Raw genomic sequence first — 27,231 nt, forward strand, 5'->3', positions numbered from 1 at the left:
CAGTCCTGCGGACCTGACTGATTCAGGTCTTCGTGTAAGATACAGGTGCTCTGTATACAGTATACAAAGCAGCTGTATCTCAAAGTAAAAATTATTTTTAATAAAAAGTAATTAGAAAGTTACTGATACACTGATTTAATTTTTTTTTTTAAAAAAAAAGGTGTACTTAGCTTTTAAAGAGATTGTTCAGCTTTAGAAAAAAAACCTGGCTGCCTTCAACATGTCATCAGGTGTGGCATTATTTTTGGAGGAAATTCTGCATAACTCCTGCCACATCTTCCAGTCATCCGCCGTATATATACAGTGGAGGTCAGGTGGGGGGAGTATGGCGTGGATTCACGAGCTGAGCCCGCTCCATAAAACGTGCGTGTTGGCTGTATTTTACAGCCAACTCTTCAGTGTAACTATCCCACTCGGCGAACCCCCTTAGATGCCGCTGTCAATAGCGACCACAGCATCTAAGCCGTTAGAAACAGGGGGACGGCCTCCTCTGACATTCCATTGGCCCTACCGCAACGCGATCGCGGGGTTCCAATGGTTGCCATGGCAGCCTGGGGGTCTAATGAAGTCTCACCAGTCTTCCATTTTTTTTGTATTTTTATTAGGACTTAATATGAGCATGTCAAAATCATGATATACTGCAATACATTATTGCCTCCTAAACCCCGTTCTAGTTTTTAGTAGTTACAGAAACCGTGTAGCTCGCGTTCTGAGCTGCTCCCGCAGCTGACATTAACTGCTATGTGATTTACAGAAATCATGTAGCTCAGCGAGTTACGCTTTTTCCGAAACTCCCGACCATGTAATCAGGAAGTGGACGGGAGTCAGCGTGAGCACAAAAAGCTAGAACGGGGTTTAAGAGGCTCCGTTCTAGAGATAGGTGCGAGTTCCAGATTTTAATCTGAAAAATGGCTGCGGAGGAAAGGGGTTAACCTCAAGCAATGTAGCAATATTCAATGCCAGACAAAGGTTACAAAACCAATGAGTTAGGCCCCATGCATACGCCCGTAATTACGGGCCCATAGACTTCTATTGTCCACGGGTACCCTCCCGTTTGCTTACGGGAAGGTGCCCGGGCCGTTGAAAAATATCGAACATATCCTATTTCAGGCCGTAATTACGGCACGTGCAGGCCCATAGAAGTATCAGGCTCCCGTAATTACGGGTGGCTACGTGTGTGCACCCGTAATTACGGGAGTGTTTCTACTCATGGTACTCACTGTCTGGCGGTAGTCACTGTCCAGGGTGCTGAAAGAGTTAAACGATCAGTGCTGGATAGAGAGAAGGGGATGCACTAATCGGCAGTAACTCAGCACCCTGGACAGTGACTACCGCTGGACAGTGAGTACCATGCGCGGTGCTCACAATGTAGATTTCTAATGTTTCCTTCAAAAACTCACAACAAAAAAAAGTTTATACTTTCCCAGAACTCCTTGCTTCTTCCTCCAGTCCGGCCTCCTGGGATAACATTTCATCCCATGTGACCACTGCAGCCAATCACAGGCTGCAGCGGTCACATGGACTGCTGCGTCATCCAGGGAGGTCGGACTGGATGTCAGAGGGACCAAGACAACGGCCGGGGTACGTATGAACTTTTTCTTTCTATTGCTGCGTTCCGCTGCGGAAACTCTGCCCGAAAGGGCTGCCCCTTCTCTCTATCCAGCACTGATAGAGAGAAGTGGCTGGCGATCAGTGCTGGATAGAGAGAAGGGGCTGCCGATTAGTGCATTCCAATATCTCTGAAAAAAGGGGGGGGAAGGGATAGAGGGGAAAGTAGTATGATCGTGTTGAATTGAAAAATAATAAATACTTTATTAATAAATGGTTAAAAATGGCAATGTTAGATGTTGAATTGACAGTGACAATGACCCCTCACTTGACACTGTAGACAATTGAATGTCTTAAGTGAACATACTCCGTTGTGAATTAAATTTACTGGTCTTCAACTTGTATGGGACAATTAGCCTCAATCTGGGAGGTATATATGTTTGATACATAACAGTTTGCCTGCACGAATCAGATTTGAAACTGAGGATGTTGTAAACTTTCTCTGAGAAATCAATGACTTAAAATCAGTCAGAATAACGTGTTTCACATGCTGGGCTAAGAATATACCCTTCTCATTGGTATGCCTATGATCAGGTTATAATCAAAACCCTGCAGTGAAGGATCCTACTGAAGGATCCTAATTCACTGCATGTAACAGAGGAGATTTGCAGCCTGTGAGCCGGGATCAGCTGTCTGGAAGCTTGTCAGCACGTCCAGCACAGCGAAACACAGCTCCTGCGTTCTAACTGTAATACTAATGTATCTTACTGTTTCTCGCGAGATTACAGAGGTAAACGAGATTTCGTTTCACTTGCTAGAAATCTCAAAGAAAAGAGTCAGAAGTGTCAGGATTCTGAGTACACATGACGTCCAGGCTGGATTTCATGTGTATTCATTATCAGGACACTTGATTAACGTTAATCTCTGTTTATGTGGCTGCACATCGCTGCTGTGTAAATCAATGGAGATGAGTGTATGATGCTGACTGGTCACTGATTGGTCAGCGTCATACACGTAAACACGCCCAGTTAAAAACACAATACACGCCCAGTTGGACATAACGAAAAAAAAAACGCCCAGTTGTCCATTTCAAACCTCATTTGCATATATATATATAAAATAGCTCATAACTTGGCCAAAAATGAAAGTTTTAAAAACAAAACAAAAACGTTACTGTTCTCTACATTGCAGCGCCGATCCCATGCAATAGGAGATAGGGATTTGATAATCTGGTGACAGAGCCTCTTTAAGGTTCCTTCATCGGGCTGTAAAGTGAGCCCAGCAATGGAAGAACCTATTGTGGCAACCGTCTTAGCGTGTCTAGCAATTTGCACGGAGACAGAGACGGCATGCACTGTACACTACCGTGTGTGGTCTGAAGGATTGCAGGAGATAGACAGACAGGAGATCAGCTGTTTGGGTGCTTGTCAGCACATCCAATACAGCTCAGCACGGTCCCTTCGTTTGTAGTAACTCACTGAGTGCACATGCAGTGTGCAGGCTCCGCGCTAGAGGCGGATGAAAGTCCATAATGCCGACAGATATTCTGCCACAATTGGAGGTTGAGAGCTGATACCTCGAACGGAGAATGTATATGGACAAGTAACATTGCTTGTGATTAAAACACCCGACGCGCGTTTCGCCGGTATTTCCGGCTTCTTCCAGGGGTGGTGGCCGCCGAACAGACGATCTTCAAATAGTTAAGATTTTAGATTGACACTTGAGAGAGCCATATATTTTCATATATACTATTTAATCGGTGGTGTACACCTAGTGTGATCTCATTACATTAATAATTTGTAAAATTATAAGAGGGTAACACCTTTACGTATTCTTGCATTCCAATATCTCTCTCTACGTGTAAAGAGAGGCAGAGAACACGGGTCCGTAAATACGGGTGACTACGTATTTACGGGAGGGAAAAAATACGGTCGTGTGCATGGGGCCTTAGGCCTAATGCACACAAACGTATTTTTTTCCTCCCGTAAATACGGGTCCAGTGTCACCAGTATTCCACCCGTATTTACGGACACATTTTCTCTGCACTTATCGGCAGCCCCTTCTCTCTATCAGTGCTGGAAAGGGAGAAGGGGCAGCCCTTTCGGGCAGAGTTCCTGCAGCGATTGTAAGTAAAAAGTTCATACGTACCGTTGGCTTGGTGACGCGTCCCTGTTTTGACATCCAGTCCGACCTCCCTGGATGATGCGGCAGTCCATGTGACAGCTGCAGCCTGTGATTGGCTGCAGCAGTCACATGGGATGTAACGTCATCCCGGGAGGCCGGACTGGAGGAAGAAGCAGGTAAGTTAATTTTTAATACTATTAACTCCAGCGGTAGTAACTGTCCCGGGTGCTGAAAGAGTTACTGCCGATCAGTTAACCACCCGTAATTACGGGAGCCCTATAGACTTCAATGGGCCTGCCCAGGCCGTAATTACGGCCTGAAATAGAACATGTTCCATATTTTTCAACGGCACGAGCACCTTCCCGTAAGCATACGGGAAGGTACCCGTGGCCAATAGAAGTCTATGGTCCCGTAATTGCGGGCCGTAATTACGGGCGCTTTTATGTTCATGTGCATGAGGCCTTAGGCTGCATAAAAAGACGGAACAACCTATGAATTCAGTATAATACTGGCTCCTATATACATTACTTGTGGGGCCACACCTTGAATATGTGGTAGTGGTATCGACATCAGATTGTCGGAAGGATAAAGGAAAATTGGAGAGATGGTTCAGAGGTCTACAGCTAAAATGGATGGGAAGTTATAAATAGATATGTACTACTTTTAAAATGTCTTTGCCACAATTTTAATGACTTATTTGTTTTATACTTTTGCAGTCAAAAAGAGCTTTAGAGTCCAAAATAAATCTTTCTTTGGTCCTTTGGAACTGGTGGAAAAACTTTGTCCTGAGTCAGCTGACATCTTTACAAACATAAGGAATCTTCCTGAAATTAAGTAAGTGAAGCACATACTGCAGAAAACATTGTATTGAGTTTTGCAATGTATAAATCATTGGGTGTACGGTACAGTGACCATAATGAATGTAAGTCATTTCATCTGTTTACATTAGGTAAAAATGAAAGGATTTTGATATATTCTCTCAATGTACTTGTTATTTCATTTATCCTTAGATAACCTTGTTTTCTTTTTATCATTACTAAGGCCTCATGCACACGACCGTAAAAACTCCCGTTATTACGGGTCGTAATCACGACCCGTAATAACGGGCTCATAGACTTCTATTGGCGACGGGTGCCTTCCCGTTTTCTCACGGGAAGGTGCCCGTGCCGTTGAAAAAGATAGAACATGTCCTATTTCAGGCCGTAATAACGGCACGGACAGTCCATAGAAGTCTATGGAGCTCCCGTAATGACGGGTGGCTACATGTGTGCACCCGTCATTACGGCAGCGTTGCTAAGCGACGTCAGTAAATAGTCACTGTCCAGGGAGCTGAAAGAGTTAACTGATCGGCAGTAACTCTTTCAGCACCCTGGACAGTGACTACCGATCAGTATAAACCTGTAAAAAAACAAAAAAAAAAACGCTCATACTTACCGACAACTTCCTGCTTCCTCCAGTCCGGTCTCCCGCCCGTTGCCTTGGTGACGCGTCCCTCTCGACATCCGGCCCGACGTCCTGGATGACGTTTCAGGCCATGTGACCGCTGCAGCCAATCACAGGTCAATCACAGGCTGCAGCGGTCACATGGACTGCCGCGTCATCCAGGGATGTCGGGCTGGATGTGAAGAGAGGGACGCGTCACCAAGACAACGGCCGGGTAAGTATGAATTTCTTTAACTTTTATTACAGAAAAGGCTGTCCCTTCTCTCTATCCTGCACTGATAGAGAGAAGGGGCTGCCGATTAGTGCAGTGCTATTTTGCCGCCAAAAACGTGCTCGTAAATACGGGTGGAATACGTGTGACACCGGACCCATATTTACGGGCACGGGTTCGTAAATACTGGTGCAAAACGGGTGGAATACGTGTGACACCGGACCCGTATTTACGCCAGTCTTTACGGGTGGGAAAAAATACGGTCGTGTGCATGAGGCCTTACTCCTAGATAATGTAAAGCAAATGTATTACATTGAAGATTGTATTAGTACTGGAATTTAAAGCAGCCCTCCAATGCAAAATAAAAAGTGCACTATACATGGCAAATGTATAGTAAATATATTTCTTTTGAAAGATGCTGCCACTGTTCGGCCACTTTGGTGACCCCTTTCCAGTAAGCGCACTGGAGGTATGCTTTAACGCAAACCTCTGGTCCAACGTAAACCTGTAACTATAATTTAACAAATGTGTGGTAAAAACCTACTTGGTGCCATACATTCTATGTATGTAAAATGGCCGCCACTTTCTGAGACTACCCGATGCAGTGTGTGCTTCAACACGACCCCCTGTCCTCTGATTGACCAGCAGCACCGTGTATATTCTGTCTTTTGTCTTCCCCTGCTGGTTCTGTTGTAGAGGTCCCAGCAGAAGCTACAGCGGAAGTGTTGCATTACAAGAGACCCGCACAGCAGCACAGAGGAGCGCATTAGAAGGCCAAAAGACCAGCGTAAAGAGTAGGAAGGGAGTGCCATTGACATCAAGAAAATGCTTCTTTCTCTTTTTATATGCAGCTCTTCCGCTGAAGCTTCAGCTGGGACCCCTGCAACATGGCCTGCAGGGGAAGATGAACATAGCGTTGCTGATCCACCCAAGGGCTTGGGTGGCATGTCTCAGACTACCAAAGCCCACTGTGCATAGGGTAGTCTTAGACTGTGGTGGCCATTTTAGATACATAGAAATGGGGTAAACGGAACGGACGAATGCCAGCGGCGTCTTTCAAAAGGATGACACCAGGTATGTTTACTACACATTTGCTATTTATAGTGACCTTTTTACTTTGGACCGTTCTTACGCTTTAAAACATACCTCCAGTGCTCTTAGACCCTCATGTACTGTATCTTTATGGAATCTTTCCCTTTAAAGCTCAGTTGTTTTTGATATAGACCTCTTCTTTCTAATTCACTAACAGGAAGTTCTCATTGTCTGCCATCTTACAGATACAGTGGAGCTTCAGCCTGGTCACTGGTCTGCAAGCCTGCTGACTCCATTCTTCCAGCCTTCCCCTCTCACTCCTACATACTGACTCAATCATTGCAGAGACTTCTGAATTCTCAGGAATTAGCTAGCAAGTTGTCTCTGGAGATGCACCGCTTGTAATTCCCTGTTTGGGTAAAATATTAGTTATTTTAGCTAGTTATATCACTCTTTAGCAAATAATTTATGAATCCACCTATTTATAAAATGGCAATCATTACAAACAATTTTAACCCCTTCAGGACCAAGCTCATTTTGGCCTTCAGGACCTGACCCATTTTTTCAAATCTGACATATTTCACTTTATGTGGTAATAACTCCGGAATGCTTTTACCTATCAAAGCGATTCTGAGATTGTTTTCTTGTGAGACATTGGACTTTATGATAGTGGAAAAATGTGGTCGATAAATTCAATATTTATCAGTGAAAAACACCAAAATTTTGTGAAAAATTGCAAAAGTTAGCGTTTTTCTAAATGTAAATGTATCTGCTTGTAAGACAGGCAGTTATACCGCACAAAATTGTTGCTAATTAACATCCCCCATATGTCTACTTTTATATTTGCATCGTTTTTTGAACATCCTTTTATTTTTCTATGACATCACAAGGCTTAGAACTTTAGCAGCAATTTCTGACATTTTCAAGAAAATTTCAAAAGGCTATTTTTACAGGGGCCAGTTCAGTTGTGAAGCGGCTTTTAGGGCCTTATATATTAGAAACCGCCAAAAAGTCACCCCATTTTAAAATCTTCACCCCTCAAAGTATTCAAAACAGCATTTAGAAAGTTTCTTAACCCTTTAAATGTTTCACAGAAATGAAATCAACGTGGAGGTGAAATTTTCAAATTTCATTTTTTTTTCTTCAGAAATTCATTTTTAATCTATTTTTTTTGTAACACAGAAGTTTTTACCAGAGAAACGCAACTCAATATCTATTGCCCAGATTCTGCAGTTTTTAGAAATACCCCACATGTGGCCCTAGTGTGCTAATGGACTGAAGCACAGGCCTCAGAAGCAAAGGAGCACCCAGTGGATTTTGGGCCTCCTTTTTATTAGAAAATATTTTAGGCACCATGTCAGGTTTGAAGGGCTCTTTCGGTGCTAAAACAGTGGAAATCCACCAAAAGTGACCCCATTTGGGAAACTACACCCCTTGAGGAAATTATCTAGGGGTCTAGTGAGCATTTTGACCCCGCAGGTTTTTTGCAGAAATTATTGGAAGTAGGCCGTGAAAATTAAAATCTACATTCTTTCAAAGAAAATGTAGGTTTAGCTAATTTTTTCTAATTTCCACAAGGAGTAAAGGAGAAAAAGCACCGCAACATTTGTAAAGCAATTTCTCCCGAGTAAAACAATACCCCACATGTGGTAATAAATGGCTGTTTGGACCCACGGCAGGGCTTAGAAGGGAAAGAGCGCCATTTGGCTTTTGGAGCTCAAATTTAGCAGGAATGGTTTGCGGAGGCCATGTCACATTTGCAAAGCCCCTGAGGGACCAAAACAGTGAAAACGCCCAAAAAGTGACTCCATTGAGAAAACTACACCCCTTGAGGAATCCATCTAGGGGTGTAGTGAGCATTTTGACCCCGCAGGTTTTTTGCAGAAATTATTGAAAATGGGCCATGAAAATGAAAATCTACATTCTTTCAAAGAAAATGTAGGTTTAGCTAATTTTTTCTAATTTCCACAAGGACTAAAGGAGAAAAAGCACCACAACATTTGTAAAGCAATTTCTCCCGAGTAAAACAATCCCCCATATGTGGTAATAAACAGCTATTTGGACACACGGCAGGGCTTAAAAGGAAAAGAGCGCCATTTGGCTTTTGGAGCTCAAATTTAGCAGGAATGGTTTGCGGAGGCCATGTCGCATTTGCAAAGCCCCTAAGGGACCAAAACAGTGAAAACGCCCAAAAAAATGACTCCATTGAGAAAACTACACCCCTTCAGGAATCCATCTAGGGGTGTAGTGAGCATTTTGACCCCACAGGTGTTTCATAGATTTTATTAGAATTGGGCAGTGAAAATAAAAAAAATCCTTTTTCTTCAATAAGATGTAGCTTTAGCTCAAAATTTTTAATTTTCTCAACAAATAAAGGAAAACAAGAACCCTAACATTTGTAAAGCAACTTCTCTGGAGTACGGCAATACCCCACACGTGGTCATAAACTGCTGTTTAGACACACGGCAGGGCTCAGAAGGGAAGGAGCGCCATTTGCTTTTGATGTACAGATTTTGCTGCATTTGGTTTCTGGTCGCTATGTTGCATTTGCAAAGTCCCTGTGGAACCAAAACAGTCCCCCCCCCAGAAGTGACCCCATTTTGGAAGCAACACCCTCAAGGTATTCACCTAGGGGTGTAGTGAGCATGTTAACCTCACAGGTGTGTTGCAGAAATTGGTGTGCACGCGATGTGGGAGAGTGAAAATGGGAATTTTTCCTTAGATACGCCAATATGTGGGGCCCGGCTTGTGCCACCATAACAAGACAGCTCTCAATTTTTATGCGGTGTTTCCCGGTTTTAGAAGCACCCTACGTGTGGCCCTAATCTTTTGCCTGGACATTCGACAGGGCTCAGGAGTGAAAGGGTACCGTGTAAAATTGAGGCCTAATTTGGCGACATATAAAGTATTGGTTCTCAATTGCAGAGGCTCAGATGTGAAATAAAAGAAACCCCTGAGAAGTGACCCCATTTTGGAAACTACACCCCTCAAGGCATTTATTAAGGGGTGTAGTGAGCATTTTCACCCCACGTGTCTTTTCCATAAATGATTGCGCTGCCGAAGGTACAAATTAAAATTTTGCCCTAGATATGCCAATTCATTGTCAAATATGTCGTGCCCAGCTTGTGCCACTGGGGACACAAACCTCAAAAATTGTTAAAAGGGTTCTCCCGGGTATGGCGATGCCATATATGTGGACATAAACAGCTGTTTGGGCATGCTGTAGGGCTCAGATCGGTGGGAGCGCCATTTGGCTTTTGGAGCGTGGAATTTGCTTGGTAATAGTTTTGTTTGAAGTATCACTGGTGTTTCCGTTTATAATGTGGGGCATATGTGAGCTGGGCAAAGTACATCGGGGCATAGTCAGGTGGTATAATAATAAGGTAAAAAATATAATAAATTGATCCATAGATGTGTGTTACGCTGTGATCGATCCTTTCTGCACAGGCCGGTGTCGCACTGATAACTGGCGTCCTTCCTTATCCCCCTTTTGGTCCACACTCTGCACCTTTACAGTTTGGGGAATTTTGCCGGGAAAGTGTTGTCCTGGTATAATACGGGCACCCTCGCCTACAGCAGATATGTTTGGGCCCTCCCCTTCCTGGTTCCCTAATTTTAGTGCCTTGATACATCGCCTTTTGAAACAGAAGAAATGTTCCCCTCGGGCCGGCACAACTGCATATTTTTCTTTTCTGAATTATTGGAGCCTTAACTTATTTTATTTTTTCATAGACGTAGTGGTATGAGAGCTCTTTTTTTACGGGACGAGCTGTAGCTTTTATTGGTACCATATTGGGGTACATGCAACTTTTTGATCACTTGTTATCCTTTTTTTGGGAGGCAAGGTGACAAAAAAACAGCAATTCTGCAATAGCTTGTTTTTTTTATATACAGCGTTCACCATACGTTATAAACTACATGTTACCTTTATTCTGCGGGTCAGTACGATTCCGGCGATACCAAATTTATAGAACTTTTTTATAACCTTTTGCACAATAAAATTACTTTTGTAAAGAGAATGTATTTCTTCTGTCACGATGTTGAGAGCCATAACTTTTACATTTTTTCGTCGATGGAGCGGTGTGAGGGTTTGTTTTTTGCGAGACGAGGTATAGATTTTATAGGTACCATTTTTGGATACATGCAACTTTTTGATCACTTTTTATTTAAATTTTTGGAAGACGGTGACCAAAAAAACAGTAATTATGGCAGTGTTTTTGAGTTTTTTTTTTTACGGCGTTCACTACGCTGGATAGATAACATAATATTTTTATAGTTTAGGTCGTTACGGTCGCAGCGATACCAAATATGTATGGCTTTATTATTTTTTTCAATAATATATTACTTGATAAGTGAAAAAGGGCGATTGTGTTTTGTGTTATTACTTGAAACTTTTATTGTATGTTTTACAACTTTTATTTTTACTTTTTTTTTTACACTTTTCTTTAGTCCCATTAGGGGACTTGAAGGTCCAACAGTTTGTTTGATGTTCTAATACATTGCACTACCTATGTAGTGCAATGTATTGGAACTGTCAGTTGTTCACTGACAGCAAGCCGATCAGGCTCCGCCTCTGGGCGGGGCCTAATCAGCTTACGTAATGGCAGATAGGAGTCCATTGTTAGGGCTCCTGTTGCCATAGTAGCAGTCGCCAGCCTTGCCATCGCGTGGCAAGGCTGCCGATTTGCTACAAACCTTTAGGATGCAGCGATCACAATGGATCGCTGCATCGAAGGGGTTAATGCCAGGAATCGGAGCTAGCTCCGGTTCCTGGCGATAGATCGGGGTGTCCGCTGTAACATACAGCGGACACCCACTGCTGATGACGCCGGCTCAGCTTCTGAGCCGGAAGCTGAGCCGGCGCCATCTTGCCGATGGTACCGGAAGCCTCCTGGGCCCCGCCGACGACGGGGCATAGGAGGATTCCGTTACAGGCTGATCGGGAGGTAAGTATTAGCCCTCCGATCGCCTTTGCAGCCACCGGCAACCCAGCGATCACGTTGCTGGGGTGCCAGTGGCTATAAACTCCTCACATGCTGCGATCTCTATTGAACGCAGCATGTGAGGGGTTAATCGGCCGGATCGGATGCTAGTTCCGGTCCTGGCCGATACCTCAGTGTGACAGCTGTAACATTCAGCTGTCACCCGGCGGTGATGTCGCTGGCTCAGCTCCTGAGCCAGCTTCATCTCCATGATGTACAGTTACGTGAAAAGGCGGTAAGCCACCAGCTTTAATCACGTAAATGTACGTGATTGGGCCGGGAAGGGGTTTTAATGAACAAGAGTTAGGCATAGCTTTATTTAACAGAATTTGGATCTTCATTGTGCCAATGCACTTCCTGATGAAGCACACGTGAAACACGCTTTGGGACTGTGCCACACGCTGCAATGTTACCGTATGTATGTACTGGCCACTACTCTTCTGCTATATATTTTCAATGTTATTTATTATGAACATTATAGACTCTAGCTGTTTAATGTAGGAAGATATGCCGTAGTTAGGCACTATTCACATCACGGTAGGGGCTTCCGTCGGAGGTATACGTCGGGAAGACCCCCGACGTATACCTCCGTCAAAAGGCCCAATTGTATCCTACTGTATGGCATGATAGGTTACCCGGGGACCGTCCCTGGCAAAACTACTGAAGTCACTGTGCGTTTATGGACAGTGACTCCAGGTGTTCCATATCGTTGGATTCGGCGAGCAGAGCATCAGCTGATGCTCTGCTCAGGGCCTCCAGCGCTCCTCCTGACGTCACTGTCTATATATGGACAGTGACTTCAGGAGTTTTCACGGGGCCGGAGTCCCTGGACAGAGCCATCTAATAGCGCTCTGCCCACGGACTCCAACACTGGTGAAGTTCCTGACTTCTATATGGATAGTGATGTTGGGAGCTCCCCGAGGTATACGTTTAATGTATGCCTGTGGTGGATGCTATACAGTGGCATCCGTCACCCATAGGCTCCTGTGTTAAAAAAACGCATACTGTGTGGTATACGTTTTTTTCGGCGGGATCCCTCAGTATGGAATAGCGTAGTCTGCTACACTACTCCATCCTTCAAAAGCCCGACAGAGGACAAAAGGACAGTCTTTTGGTCTCTATTGGGATAATGGAGCCCTATGGACACGTTTATCTTGTAGATTGAGAGCTTTCCCAACTTACAAGATAAACGTAGTGCCTTTAATGTTATATGAATGGGGCCGTACTCCTCATTTTGACACCAAAGGCAATTTTTTGGCGTTACTAGCGATTTACTTATAAGTGTAGTAGGCATTAATTTGGAGTGTTCTATAGCGCCGTACATGGTAATTTGACATTTCATAAAAATGTGCCATTGTTTGCTATGTGATATCAGTTCTCAGAGTGTAGGTACTGTATTCACGGGTAACTTCCTTTTGTTTTTGTATTTTAATATGAATGACTATTAAAATGTCCCATTTTATTATGAGACTGCAAAAAGTACACGGCACTGCCCGGGTATAACGTGTCGGTCAGTCTGTCTGTTTGTGTGTTCATTAGATTTGTTCCAAGGGTGCCCACGAGTCTAATCCATGCCCTCATATTTTCTTGGTTTCTGGGGAAGCCGCTAGTAGCCTTATATATTTCCCCGGCAGTTACACACTGTTTATTTAAATTTTAACTTCCTAAATACCTAACCGCTAAACTGGTAGGAAATGGAGTCATAAGACTGTGACAGAGCCTGTTGATTAACAACATAGACTATGGTTGGATCATAATTGAAAACCGCATCATGCATGAAAGCCCACTCGTTCGCACGCTGATCATTATGTGCTTTATCAGCTTGCTTACTGGCCTGGGTTCAGGCAGGAATCTCTGTGCTTCTGCGTGCCACTTGTCTGATCTGTTGCTGCGAAAGCCAGAGTTTGCTGAGGAGTTTCAGCAGCTCACGCAGCTTGCAGTTGGGCAAGAGGGGTCTCTGCAGCTAGTAATGCAGCTTTCCTCCTGGCCATCAGTAATCTGATTGGTTGCTATGGGTAACCGCTCCCCTGTACCTTCCCATCTAGGATTATCTTGTAAAGTGCACTACCTGCTACTGCCAGATAAAAACATCTTTACTATAAAAGTGAATGTCTGTATTCGCTTTTATAGTATTGGATCGTGATCATGTAATAATGGCTGATCACAGAGAACAACGGCAAGGTTGGGACATTTACAAAAACTGAACACCCGATGTACCTACGTGCTCAAATTTGGGGTCAAATGGTTCAGGCATTTGGATGCCTATAGCGGACGATAAACAGACATTGACTTTTATAATATAGAATAGCAGAGTTTCCCGACTTCACACTGGTCTATTTGTTTGTTGTTTATGTGTGTGGTTAAAAACTTAATTTCCTACTGAAATGAAGCCAACATATCCAATAAAGACCAAGTGCAGGTTCCTTTTTGGAGACATGACTTGTCTGGAAGGTGTTTAATTTATGAGAATGCTGTAATCCACGGACTTGGTTCTGTTGAGAGATTTCAGCAGCTCGGGCAGCAGCCATGCGCTTTGCCACAGGAGTCTTTAGTCTAAGTGTAACTGCAGGGTTCCTTTTTGGAGGCATGACTGGTATGAAAGGGTTTAAATTTATGAGAGCGCTCAAAACCCAGTATAGGTACAGTTCATTTACGGCATAAACCTGGTCTAAAACTGTGTGTATGTTAATGAGGCGAAGAATGAAGGACCTGCGAGCTTCTATTGGCTAATACAGGTCGTCTGATGTGATATGAAGGTCCTTGATGTGGAAGACCCTGGTGTCATATTTGCTTTTGTGATTATGTTGAGAACGGAAGGTTCTAGAGAGCTGAAACCGCGTGATTTACTTATGTGCCAAATTTGGTGCAGATTGGTCCAGTCGTTTGGCCGTGCATGAAGAACAGACAACAGAAATTAATTTATATAGATATATACTGTCATAATTTTTTGTAGTGTATTTATATATGAAGCAAAACCTAATACAAACAATCTACAGTAAAGCTCTATTGCTCTGCAAATGATTTTCCAGTAATCCCACAAATACGTAATTTGAGAAAAGAAAAGCTAAACTAAAATTACCTAATAGTCTGGACATGCTTGCCTCAAAATACGGAAAATAGTGATGTCATCATGTGGAGACATGATATGATACAACTGAATAGTTCTGTATTATACTATTGCTATCACACCATATACTGTAAAATTCCTTTTGGAACTCATAGGAGCTGAAATATTTAATACACAGTCGAGTCACATTATTATGACCACCAGATAATATCCGTGTGCAGCACAGACAGCTGGGAGTGACTCCATAAGGTGCTGGTAGGTTGTCTGGTATCTGGAGCCATGCTGACTGCAGTACATACCGCATTTACTGGAGGATGTGTTGAGAAGGATATATAGAGCAATTAAGTTCAAGTCTGGAGAATTAGGGGGCCACGGAAGTACTTGGAAGTCTTGGTCGTGCTCTTCCAACCACTGTCGGACATTTCTAGCTGTGTAACATGTCGCGTTTTCTTGGAAGATTCCATCTGCCCCAGGAAGGACAAACCGCATGTATAGGTAGGTAACAAAAACTTGAGAACAAGGAGTCCTAACGCCATATATCATAGAAAAATATATAAATTTTATTACATACAATATCATGAACTCAAAATTATAAAAACAAAGCTAGGTTCTAAAAATAGTCTATATGTGGATCACTGAAAAGACCATAATACAACCAAGGGCATAGTATTATTGTTACACAATGTAAGAATATGTGTAGTCGACAGTAAACTAAGACCACTAATTAGATTGTCAGTTAAATCAGTGCAGAGTGAGTCAAGTGTCATTAACTTCAAATATCACCGTACATAGCATTAGAGTATGAGACACGTTTTAGGTCTTATTAGAAAAAATATATATGTACTCTGCACGAAAATCCGGACACAAGTCAGGGGAAGGGAAATGCCCTGAAATGACTGGGGAGGTGAAACTACGCCCACCTGGTAACACCAGGAGGGGGTCAGTGTAACAAGTATTACCCATGCAGGTGAAAGTAAAGTGGTCCACGCGATGTCACCACACCCCTGTATAGGTAGGTGTGATCTGCAACGATGGATACATACCCAAATCCGTTCAGAGCCTTCCACATGGATGAGTGGGTCCAGAGAATGGCATGAAAAAATTCCCCAGACCAGAGAAGGCAACACTTTGCCAAACATCGGTGGCACACCGGTACTGCTGTGCAAATTGAAGCCTTTTTTTTCTGATGCACCTTTATTAGCATAGAACCAGTGACCATCCATCTGCTTTAGAGCCCCAGTGTTAGCTGAACTGTTTTAGACACACGTCTGGTAGCCCCCTGGTTGATTTTTCACGTCGAGGTGCTCCACTGTAGCGTGTCGTTCGGCCCTCGCGCACCTTCGTAGCCAACGTTCAATGGCACGTGCTGCTCCACAGTTTCCACGTCGGTTATTCCCAATGGTGCCATTTGTCCATTTACTATACACTTTCACCACAGCAGGATGCGAACCGTTCACAAACTGCAGTGTTTGAGAAATACTGCCACCGAAAGCCAATAATCATCCCTTTTTGCAACGCTGATAAATCACTCCTTTTACCCATGGCAACAAGGAGTGATGTGTTAAGACAGCAGATCGCACACCCTATATACCCTCCAAGCCAGCCGACGACACATCACTTCCTTCATGGGCTACGCTGCCAACGTCAAAAGTAGGAGGCGGTCATAATGTGACTCGACTGTATTTTAGACTATACTACTGTAACTTTTTTTTTTTTTAATAAGAATAATGCCCTAATTGGTAATTTCTACTCAGTTTTCTGCTTCTGAACTTGAAAAATTCCACATTCTATTTATACGAATTCTGTATCAACAGAATTTATGGATGATCAGATATTGTGTTAAACTATATCCACTGTATTTTATTTTCATTATTAATTACTAATAGAATTCATTATTAATTATCTGTGCATCGGGGTAGTCGGGGCGGGCTGATTGGGGAGAGTGAGGTGTGATCTAGGAAGGGAGCTGCGATCTGAATTATCGCAGGTCATTAGAGGAATGGGGGGTCAGTGGGGAGCCTTTTTTTTTTTTTTTTTCTTCTCCACCTTCTCTTTTCTTACTATAAATGGCAGTGACTAGAATAATGGTTTGGAATATAAGCGGTTTGGCAGACAGAATTAAGAGGGTGGTGGTCTTTGATATTATTAATAAACATCTCCCAGCAATTATTTTGTTTATTGGAAACTCATTTAATTGCGGAACGCAAGTCATGGGTTAGTAGGGGTTGGGTGGGTCAGGAGTTTCACTCTTATTTTTCCACTTTTTCTCGTCGGGTCACCATTTGATTCATAATAAAATTAATTTTCAGGTCTCCTCAAAGTGGATAGATAGGGATGGAAGGTTTGTTTTTTTTGTATGGAGAGCTGGAGCGGCGTACTTGCCTTCTGGCTTTTGTTTATACCCCCCCCCCCCTTTCTCATTAGATGTTTTAAGTAATCTGGTAAAGTTTAGGAATGATCATGAGGACTGTCCGATGTTGGTTATTGGTGATTTGAATAACGTCATGGATAGTCGTATGGACCGGTTTAGCCTTCAGGGGGTTCGGGCCGGCAGTAGTCAGGGGAAATCTCGGCTTGCAATATTCTGTGAGGAGGTAGCATTATCAGACGTTTGGAGGATGAAATATCATGACAAGAAGGTTTTCTCGTGTTTTAGTCGTTCTTTGAACGTTATGTCTAGGATTGACTTGGCTTTGGCTAATCTCTTTTTTCCGGATATTGATAAAATGACATATGAACCACACACAGTCTCTGACCACTCTCCAGTTGTGGTTACCATTCGGAATGGTTCTGGAACTGTTGTAGACTCCTTGCCTAGGTTTAAACTTAATGCACATTGGTTTGACGAGATTAAACAAGAGCTGGCTATGTTTTTGGATATTAATTTGAAATCGGCCCATATTCACTTTGTCTGGGATGCCTTTAAGGCATATATAAGAGGCTTTTTAAGATACAAAATCCAGCACCTGCGTAAAAACTTTTCTAAAGAGGAAACTAGATTGAGAGAGGAATCTTCTCATGCGGAGCGAGAGTTCACCGGCGACCCGACTGCGCTGAACCAACAACAATTATATAAAACCCAACAAAGCTATAAGGAATTTCTGTTTAATAAAGCCCAGCAGAGGATCTTCTTCTCAGGTCAGAAATATTTCTGTGAGTCTGGGAAACCAGGTAAATTTCTGGCATCTATTGTCCAGAATCAAAAAGGTAATCATAATATCTCAGTTATCAGGACTCGCCGGGGCACCCTCTCTGATAAATCACACGTTCAAAAGGAATTTAACTTTTTTTTTTTTCTGAGGTCTATACCTCCACACTGCTTGAGGATGATGCATCCATAGACAAATTTTTGGGTGGTCTGAATTTTGAAAGATTGACGGAGGTGCAGAGGGAACAATTGGATGCCCCCCTGACGGTTGAGGAAGTGAGGGTCGATTGGAGGGGACTCCTCGCCCGGTCAGAATGGATTACCTTTTGAGCTGTATAGATGTTATGGAGAGTTGCTTCTCCCCTGTCTTTTGGAAGTCTTTAAGGAGTCATATGCGGTAGGGGGAGTATCTAGATCTATGTCGGAAGCCACGATCGTATTGATTCCTAAGAAGGACAAGGACTTGACGGATACAGGGTCGTACAGGCCCATATCTTTATTAAATACAGATGTGAAGCTGTTCGCTAAGGTGTTGGCAAGGAGGCTACAGCAGGTGATCCCAGGAATCATTCACCCAGATCAGAATGGTTTTATTCCGGGTCGAAGTACTAGTAATTGTCTGCATAGACTGTACACTATTAAACAAATGGGAGAGGGGGAGCTCCGCTCCATCCTGTCTTTAGACGCTATCAAGGCGTTTGACAGGGTGGAGTGGCGGTTCCTATGGAGAGTAATGACAAGGTTTGGCATAGGGGATACATTTTATAAATTGGGTTAAAATAATGTATTCTGCCTCATTGGCCCGGGCTAAATGGTGAACTATCTGAACCAATTACGTTGTCTCGGGGAACACCGCAGGTCTGCCCCCTCTCTCCGCTTCTATTTGCTATTTTTATAGAACCATTAGCCATGTTGATTAGGGGCGATAAAGAGATTAAGGGATGCGGCTGTGGTGGGGAAGGGGATAAAATGGTTCTGTATGCTGATGATATTTTATTGTGCTTGAAAGAAACCCCAACTTACGTTCACAGAACGATGCAGGTATTGGAGACCTATGGTAGATTTTTGGGTCTTAGAATCAATTGGTCCAAATCATCTCTTCTCACATTGGATCAGGAACAGGACTCTCCTTTCGGAGATCTTACTATCCTAAGATTGGGCCAGCCATTTGAATATCTGGGTATAACGGTCTCAGGAGTTGTTGAGAGATTTAGTGCCCTGAATATGCTACCAGTGATCAAGAAGGTCAGATCAAAAATAGCGGTATGGCAGAAACTTCCCTTATCCAGGGCTGATAGGATTGGTCTGGTTAAAATGGTGGTGCTCCCACAGGTCTTATATGTTCTGACCGCAACATCAGTGTGGATAGATAACAATACATTTAAGTTGTTGGAATCTTTACTAAATGAATTGATTTGGGGAAGAAAACGTGTTAGGATGAAACAGGTTTATTTGTGCAAGAATACGTCTGAAGGGGGACTATCCTTTCCTTCCAGGGGGTACCTTGTGGCCGCCGGATTGAGGCTTCTGATTCAATGGGAGAAGGACCCGGCCCTCAGGAGGTTGCTTGATTCAGTGGGAAAGAAAGCTGGAAATATTTTTGAGTTATTGGAGACAGGCCTACTGGAGATGGAACCACTGAATAAATGGCCCCTGAGTCTGATGTTGTCCCGTTCATGGCGAGCACTGAGAGAGATGTTCGGTTTTAAAGGAATTCTCAAGTTTAGTCCAATTTGGGATAATTATAATTTTAGAGAATTTGGGACAATTCCGGATATAAATTTCTGGAAAAATAGAGGGATTTTTTTTATCTCACAGATTATTATGGATAAACAAATAGTCACTTTTGATAATTTGAAAGAATGGTATCGTATTGAAGAGAAGTATTTATTTAGATATTACCAGATTCAGCACGCATGTAAGCAAATTGATGTAGCACGGATTCAATTGGAATCTCACAGGGTAATTGATTATTTATTAGTAGTTTCACAAAGGAAAAAAATCACTTTCACATATTTACCGCTCTATTATGAGCACATTCGGAAAGCAAATTCACTTTAGAACACAAGCCAAATGGGAAAGAGATCTAGGACCAAAGGATGAATCTCACTGGGATCATTGTTATAGGAGTATTTAGCACGGTCTCTCTCAGTGCCGCCCATAGGATGGTTCAATTTAATATAACGCATAGATTGTATTATACGCCTATATCCCTTCAGTCAATGAATTTGAAGGCAAACTCTTTCTGCCTACGTTGCCAACACCCTCAGGCGGCCTTTTTGCATTGAATTTGGGCTTGCCCTGGAATAGCCCAATTTTGGAGGGAGATCCGCTCGGAGATCAGCGGTTCTTATGGACTGGTTGTCCCATTAGAGGTTGAGTACCTGATTTTGGGCAATTTAAGCGATTTACAGATGTCAAAGGACAAAATAGCTTTATTGGGGAAATTGCTCTTCTTGGCCCGTCTTCTGATTGCTAGACTGTGGGGGTCTAGCTCTCACCCAACACTGCAAAACTGGCTGGGCTTGGTTGGTAAAATTAAGAAATATGAAAAGGTATGGTATGGCAATGCCAACAACATCGCTAAATGGGAACAAGCCTGGTTATAGAGTAACAAGTAAGATGGAGATAAAAGGCACATTTTTATTTTTTCAGTTTATATTTTATGTATTTTTTTTTCTCCTTCATTTCCCTCCCCCTCCCTCCAACCTCCTCTTCCCCCCAAGGGTTTCTATAGCATTTTTTATTTTTTTTATTACATGTTTGTATGTACTATGTACTACTTTCCTTTTTTTGTACTGCTGTAGAACAAAATAAAGATATTAAAAAAAAAAAAATTACTTAAAAAAAACATTGTTGTAAGGAAGTTTAGTGCATAACTTTTGAAACGTTTCAATAGACACTAACTTTTAAAAAAGCTTATGCTAATCTAATAGTATAGATAGATATCAACTTTGTAATTTACTTACTTTAAAATGTAGTTGTTTTATCCATGCAAATTCTGTGTGAAGTTACTGCCATGAAGTGTCTCTCTTCCTGTAATCTGCTGTCCATCCCCTGTTGTCAAGCAAAGTTCGTCCCTAGTGACAGACTGACTGCAGAAGGTGGGGCTTTGTCTCTTAAAGAGAAACTGTCGCTAGGTTATATAAGTTGAATTGGTTAACTAACCTGAATAGTGGTATCACCCTGATTCCCTGTCTTTTTGTTTTTTCCTGGACTCTGCTGTTCCAGAGATTTGGCCCACTGTTGCTTTGGTTCCCTATATGTTAATTTGCTGTAGTTAGCCAAGTGGGTGGAGCTAGCTTCCCTGCTTCTGATGCTGACCAATCAGCTTGAGGGTAGCTCACAACCTGTTTGCGAACGACGCCAAATTAGTATATAGGGGGCCAACACAACTGTGGGCTTTATCTCTGGAACAGAGGGGTCTATGAAAATAAGAAAAAAAACATTCTGGAATCAGGGAGATATTGCTATTTATGTCAGTAAACCAGTTCAACTTATGACCTAGTGACAGGTCCTAATTGCTTGCCTGCCAATACAAGGCTATGTAGAGGGGAGGGGTAGGAGGGAGCAGAAAGTAAAAGAGACACAGACCCGCTTCCTATACAAGTCCATGGAGAGGGGAGGGGGACCAGAGAGAGGCACAGACAGATGCTGCAGCAGCTTCTTGGTAAGTGTTGCTGTCTCACCCTAGTGCTGGATCCTGGGCTACACTGCTTATTATTACTGTATAATATCCTCCATTTTGCTGCAGTGTATGTGTGTGTGTGTGTGTGTGTGTGTATGTATATATATATATATATATATATATATATATATATACACACACAATGTCTACTCACCCCTGTTAAAATGCCAGGCTTTTGTCATGTTACAAAATCAGTCCAAGATGAATCATTTCAGAACTTTTTCCACCTTAACCCCTTCACGACCAGCCCGTGCTGGGCTTTTGTCCTGCAGCCTGTTAATTCACGTGGTGCTAGAACAGAGTGCACAGCGCTCTCCCTGTGCTCTGAATCTCTCAGCACACGCTGCTACTAGCAGCCTAAGTGCTGAGAGAAGACATCAGGACCGGATTGGTGTCGGTCCTGATGACATGATCACCATGATAAACTTATGATGATCACAGCAAAGTTTGTTGCAGCAACAAACTTTCATGCTGTTTGTTACAAGGTTTCTCCTCCCTCCCTGTCAGATCGTTCTGAGACAGTGAGGGTATGTTCACATGGCCTATTTACGGACGTAATTCGGGCGTTTTGGCCCCGAATTACGTCTGAAAATAGCGCCTCAATAGCGCTGACAAACATCTGCCCATTGAAAGCAATGGGCAGACGTTTGTCTGTTCACACGAGGCGTATATTTACGCGCCGCTGTCAAATGACGGCGCGTAACTAGACGCCCGCGTCAAAGAAGTGACCTGTCACTTCTTTGGCCGTAATTGGAGCCGCTATTCATTGACTCCAATGAATAGCAGCGCTAATTACGGCCGTAATTGACGCGGCGTTCAAGCGCCTGCACATGCCGGTACGGCTGAAATTACGGGGATGTTTTCAGGCTGAAACATCCCCGTAATTTCAGCCGTTACGGACCCCCGCCGTGTGAACATACCCTGAGAGAGAAGAAGCTGTGCCGAGCAGCTGCTGTGTGTCTCGTATAAAGACACACTGACTGTGAAAAACACACACAAAACACCTCTACACAGATAGTTTAGTGTAGGCAGTTCTAGTTTAGGTAGTCTGTTAGGTAGATAGTACTCAGACCAGGACAATTAATTAGTTCATTAATAATCAATTAGGGCTTATAATGTGTGCGTGTATGTATATATATAATATATACACACACACATCTATATGATTTATATATAGAGACAGAGATATATATATATATATATATATATATATATATATATGTCTCTATATATATATATATATATATATATAAAATTTATATACTGTGTATGTGTATATGTATATGTATACACACACCCGTAATATATATTCTATATAGACGTATATTTGAAATTTGTTAATACTAAAAATTTATAATTAGGGATGTTATATATCTATATCCTCATATAGATATATACGCACATGTAATATATACGTATACACACATATACTTATATAAATCTCCTCATATATTTTACACGTCTGTAGATTCTAAATACAATAATTCATTGTTAGGCTGTGTTCACACTGAGTTTTTTGCAGGAGGAAAATTTCTCCTGCAAAAACTGCTCCAGACGTTTTTTGCACAGTGGTTTGCCAAAAACTCGTCAAAACACTCGTCGAGGTGTTTTTTTTTACCCTTCTGACTGATTGAAATGGGGTTTTGGAGGCGGAAACCGCCTCAAGATAGGTCATGTTGCTTCTTTTTACCGCGATGCGTTTTTTTTGCTCACGGTAAAAAAGCTCGTCCAACTCCCATTGAAATCAATGGGAGACATTTTCGGGCACTTTTTGACGAATTTTGCGGAGCGGTTTCCGCGCCGAAAAACTCGTAAAAAAAGCTCCGTGTGAACAGGGCCTTAGGGTTGTTCATAAATTTAATGATCAATGGATTAGTGGACTTTTTCTTCTTTGTTACTTTTTATTAAAACGGTTACAAAAAATAAGTAAAAAAAAAAAAATACGTAACAAATGGCACGCAAGTTATATACCGCTGAAGAGGCATTTGCTCTCTTGGATTCTGATAGTGAATGGGGTCTCTTTTGGGGGGTTTCTGCTGTTTTGGTTCCTCCACGGCGTTGCAAATGCGACATGGCACCGAAAACCATTATAGCAAAATTTGAGCTCCAAAACCCAAATGGCGCTCCTTCCCTTCTGAGGGCTGTAATGTGTTCAAATATAAGTTTATGACCACATATGGGGTATTGCCGTAATTAAGATACATTTCTTTACAAATGTTGGGGTGCTTTTTCTCCTTTATTCCTTGCAAAAATTAAAAAATGTCTATGTTTCTTCAGAAGAAATGTAGATTTTCATTTTCACAGACTAAGGGGGGATTCACACGAGCGTGTATTCGGTCCGTGCGGGCCGCGTGGTTTTCACGCGGCACGCATGGACCAATACAAGTCTATGGGGCAGTACAGACAGTCCGTGCTTTTTGCGCTGCGTTTGTCTGCTTCGCAAAAAGCGCGACAGGTTCAATAACTCTGCGAAGTCAATGGGTGTGTGAAAACCACGCAGGTCGCACGGAAGCACTTCCGTGCGAACCGACTGAAACAGCGCACCAGCTGTCAAAAGGATGAATGTAAACAGAAAAGCACCACGTGCTTTTCTGTTTCCGAACATCCAAACGGAGTGTCTTTACGATGAGCGAAGCCGGACAAGCAAACCGAACGTCACCGGGTTCGGCCGAACTCGTTTTGGCCGAACCCGGCAAAAAAATTATCGGTACGCGACGTCAGGAGATAGTCACTGTCCATGGTGCTGAAAGAGTTAAACTGTTTCAGCACCATGGACAGTGACTTCCGATCCCAATATACATGAACCTGTAGAAAAAAAAACAAAGTTCTGACTTACCGATCACTCCCGGCGTCTTCCTCCAGTCTGACCTCCCGGGATGACAATTCAGTCCAAGTGACAGCTCCAGCCAATCCCAGGCCAAGCACAGGCTGCAGCGGTCACATGGACTGGTGCGTCATCCAGGGAGGTGGGGCCCGATGTCGAGAGGCGCGTCACCAAGGACGCGTCACCAAGGCAACGGCCGGGAAGTTCTCGGTAAGTACAAACTTTTTCTTTTTTTTTTCAACAGGTTTTTCGATATTGTGTTCGGCATTCACTGTCGAGGGTGCTGAAAGAGTTAGCTCTTTCAGCACCTTGGACAGTGACGGGCGTCGACTAGCCTCATCTCTATGATGGCGGTTGCGCGAAAATCACGCAGCCGCGCATCATACACGGATGACACACGCAGCTGTCAAATGGTTTTTGCGCGCGCAAAACGCTGCGTTGTTTGCGCGCGCAAAAACGCAACGTCCGTCTGTACCTCCCCTAACACCAATAAATTCAGCAAAAAACCTGTGGGGTTAAAATGCTCACTATACAACTAGATAAATTCCTTGAGGCGTGTAGTTTCCAAAATGGGGTCACTTTTTGGGGGTTTCCACTGTTTAGGTACCACAAGACCTATTCAAACCAGACATGGAGCCTAAAATATATTGTAATAAAAAGGAGGCTTCAAAATCCACTAGGTGCTCCTTTGCTTCTGAGGCCGGTGCTTCAGTCCATTAGGACACTAGAGCCACATGTGGGATATTTCTAAAAACTGCAGGACCTGGGCAATAAATATTGAGTTGCATTTCTCTGGTAAAACCTTCTGTGTTACAGAAATGTTTCTATTACAAATGAATTTCTGCAAAAAAAAATAACATTTGTAAATTACACCTAGTTTGCTTTAATTCCTGTGAAATGCCTAAAGGGTTAAGAAACTTCCTGAATGCTGTTTTGAATACTTTGAGGGGTGAAGATTTTAAAATGGGGTGAATTATGGGGAGTTTCTAATATATAAGGCCCTCAAATCAACTTCAGAACTGAACTGGTCCATGAAAAAATAGGTTTTGGAAATTTATTGAAAATTTGAGAAATTGCTGCTAAAGATCTAAGTCTTGTAACGTCCTAGAAAAATAAAAGGCTGTTCAAAAAACGATGCCAACATAAAGTAGACATATGGAAAATGTTAACTAGTAACTATTTTGTGTGGTATTACTATCTGTTTTACAAGCAGATACATTCAAATTTAGAAAGATGCAATTTTTTGCAAATTTTCTATAAATTTTGGTGTTTTTCACAAATAAATATTGAATTTATCGAACAAATTTTTTCACAGATGTAAAGTACAATATGTCACGAGAAAACAATCTCAGAATCGCTTGGATAGGTAAAAGCATTCTGGAGTTATTGCCATATAAAGTGACACATGTCAGATTTGAAAAAATCGCCTGCGTCCACGAGGCCAAAACAGGCTGTGTCCTGAAGAGGTTAATGTCACCTATAATCTGTACACCTGTATTAAATATCTTTTAGGGTGAAAAAATAAAAATAAAGAAAAATAATGTGGTTGCATAAAAATGCACTCTCTTAAACTAGTACTTTGTTGAATTACCCTTTGACGTTATGACAGCATTCAGTCTTTTTGGGTAGAAGTCTATCAGCATGGCACATCTTGACTTGGGAATTGTTGCCCACTCTTCCTTGCAAAAGCACTCCAAATCATCTGTCAGATGCGAGGACATTTTTCATGTTCAGGTCACCCCCCCCCCCCCCCCCCACCACAGATTTTCAATTGGATTCCGGACTGGACTCTGGCTGGACCATTCCAAAACTTTGATCTTCTTCTTGTAAAGTCATTCTTTTATTGATTTGGAGGTATACTTTGGGTCGTTGTCATGCTGAAAGGGGAAATCTTTGTTTATCTGGCCTGCAGAGGCCTGCAGGTTTTGTGCCAATATTGACTGATATTTAGAACTAGTAAAGAAATATTCGACACACAAGGTGATGATTTTAGCAAATCTTGCGGTTTTATTTTATAAAAAATTGATGCCAGAGGTTTAGTGCGACGTTTCGGTCGTATATTAGACCTTCATCAGGCACTACAAGAGCAAAATATATTGCAAAACAGTAGATTAGCATCATGTGGATAAATAGATATACAACATAAATCAAAGTAAGGAGAGAAATAAAGGGGGGGGGGGGCGGGGAGCATAAAGCGAACATGAATGAAAACAGGAGTCTATGGCATGTGCGCAAACATTGCACATAGACATGGTACATAACGGATAAACGGTCATGAACATATAAATAATTTATATATTTACAAAATGTAGTTTATGTTTGATAGTATAGCATGTATAGTATGTACATAGAAGACAGACATCCTAGTTCAGGAAACATTGTCAGTGTGTGTATGTATATATATATATATATATATATATATGTCAAGATATAACGGTACAGTGAAAAATAGAGAAGGACTGGCTGTAGCTGAAGGTAACATGCGCAAAGAGTTAATATCTATTTCCTGATAAGGAACTGAACCAGTGTACTTCATACAAAGACCCGGGGGATTTAACATGAAAGAAACAGGTGGTCAGTAGTAAGTACTTGCTATAGTCTCAATGTGTATCTAGGTGAGAGCTAGTAAGCTGTAGGTGACTGAAACTGGAATGTGAGGGAAGTGTATAGTGTGCAGACTATACCCATCATAATCATGTTAGGCTGTGTGGTAGGGTGAATTACCTTGTACCTCCTGGTGTCTGGTTCATCCAGTCGTTGGCGCTGCGTATATTAGTAGCGGTTTACCGCTTTGTTATGGCGCTGACTGGCCTGGCTGGAGGTGGCCATTTTATGTGGAGTGGGACGGGCGGTGGGCGGAGTTACAGTGGACCTCGTCACGAGGTGCACGTACCCGATTGGCTGCTCGTATAAGGGGATGGTAGTGGGTGTGTCTGTCAGTGAAGCAGTGTATTGACAGAACTACGAGTCACACGGAGGCCGGATGGAGCATTTTAACCGTGAGAGCGCTGTGTAGCATGATGAGGTATGTGATAGGGATAATGTGTAGTAGCTGGACCTGTTCGTGTATACTCACTGGTGGAGGAGCCATAGCACGTTATAGATTAGGTGTTTGTGTGTGGCAACTATAATAGAGTATATACATCTATGTCGTGCAAGAAGAC

General features: G+C 42.5%; 1 protein-coding gene across 5 annotated transcripts in view; it reads left to right on the top strand.

Annotated features, from left to right (window-relative positions):
• LOC142748947 (RUN and FYVE domain-containing protein 1-like) overlaps window positions 1-27,231 on the top strand; it is a 543,301-nt gene that overhangs the window by 11,442 nt on the left and 504,628 nt on the right. For 4 of the 5 annotated variants that reach the window (XM_075856376.1, XM_075856372.1, XM_075856375.1 and 1 more), the window contains exon 3: window positions 4,389-4,506. In XM_075856376.1, coding sequence (XP_075712491.1) covers window positions 4,389-4,506 — 118 coding nt within the window. Of the gene's footprint in view, window positions 1-4,388; window positions 4,507-6,646; window positions 6,776-27,231 lie in introns of those variants that run through there. The other variant, XM_075856378.1, reaches the window with a different exon arrangement.

Source organism: Rhinoderma darwinii, chromosome 3 (assembly GCF_050947455.1).
Source record: "Rhinoderma darwinii isolate aRhiDar2 chromosome 3, aRhiDar2.hap1, whole genome shotgun sequence".
In the NCBI taxonomy this organism is placed as follows: Eukaryota; Metazoa; Chordata; class Amphibia; order Anura; family Rhinodermatidae; genus Rhinoderma; species Rhinoderma darwinii.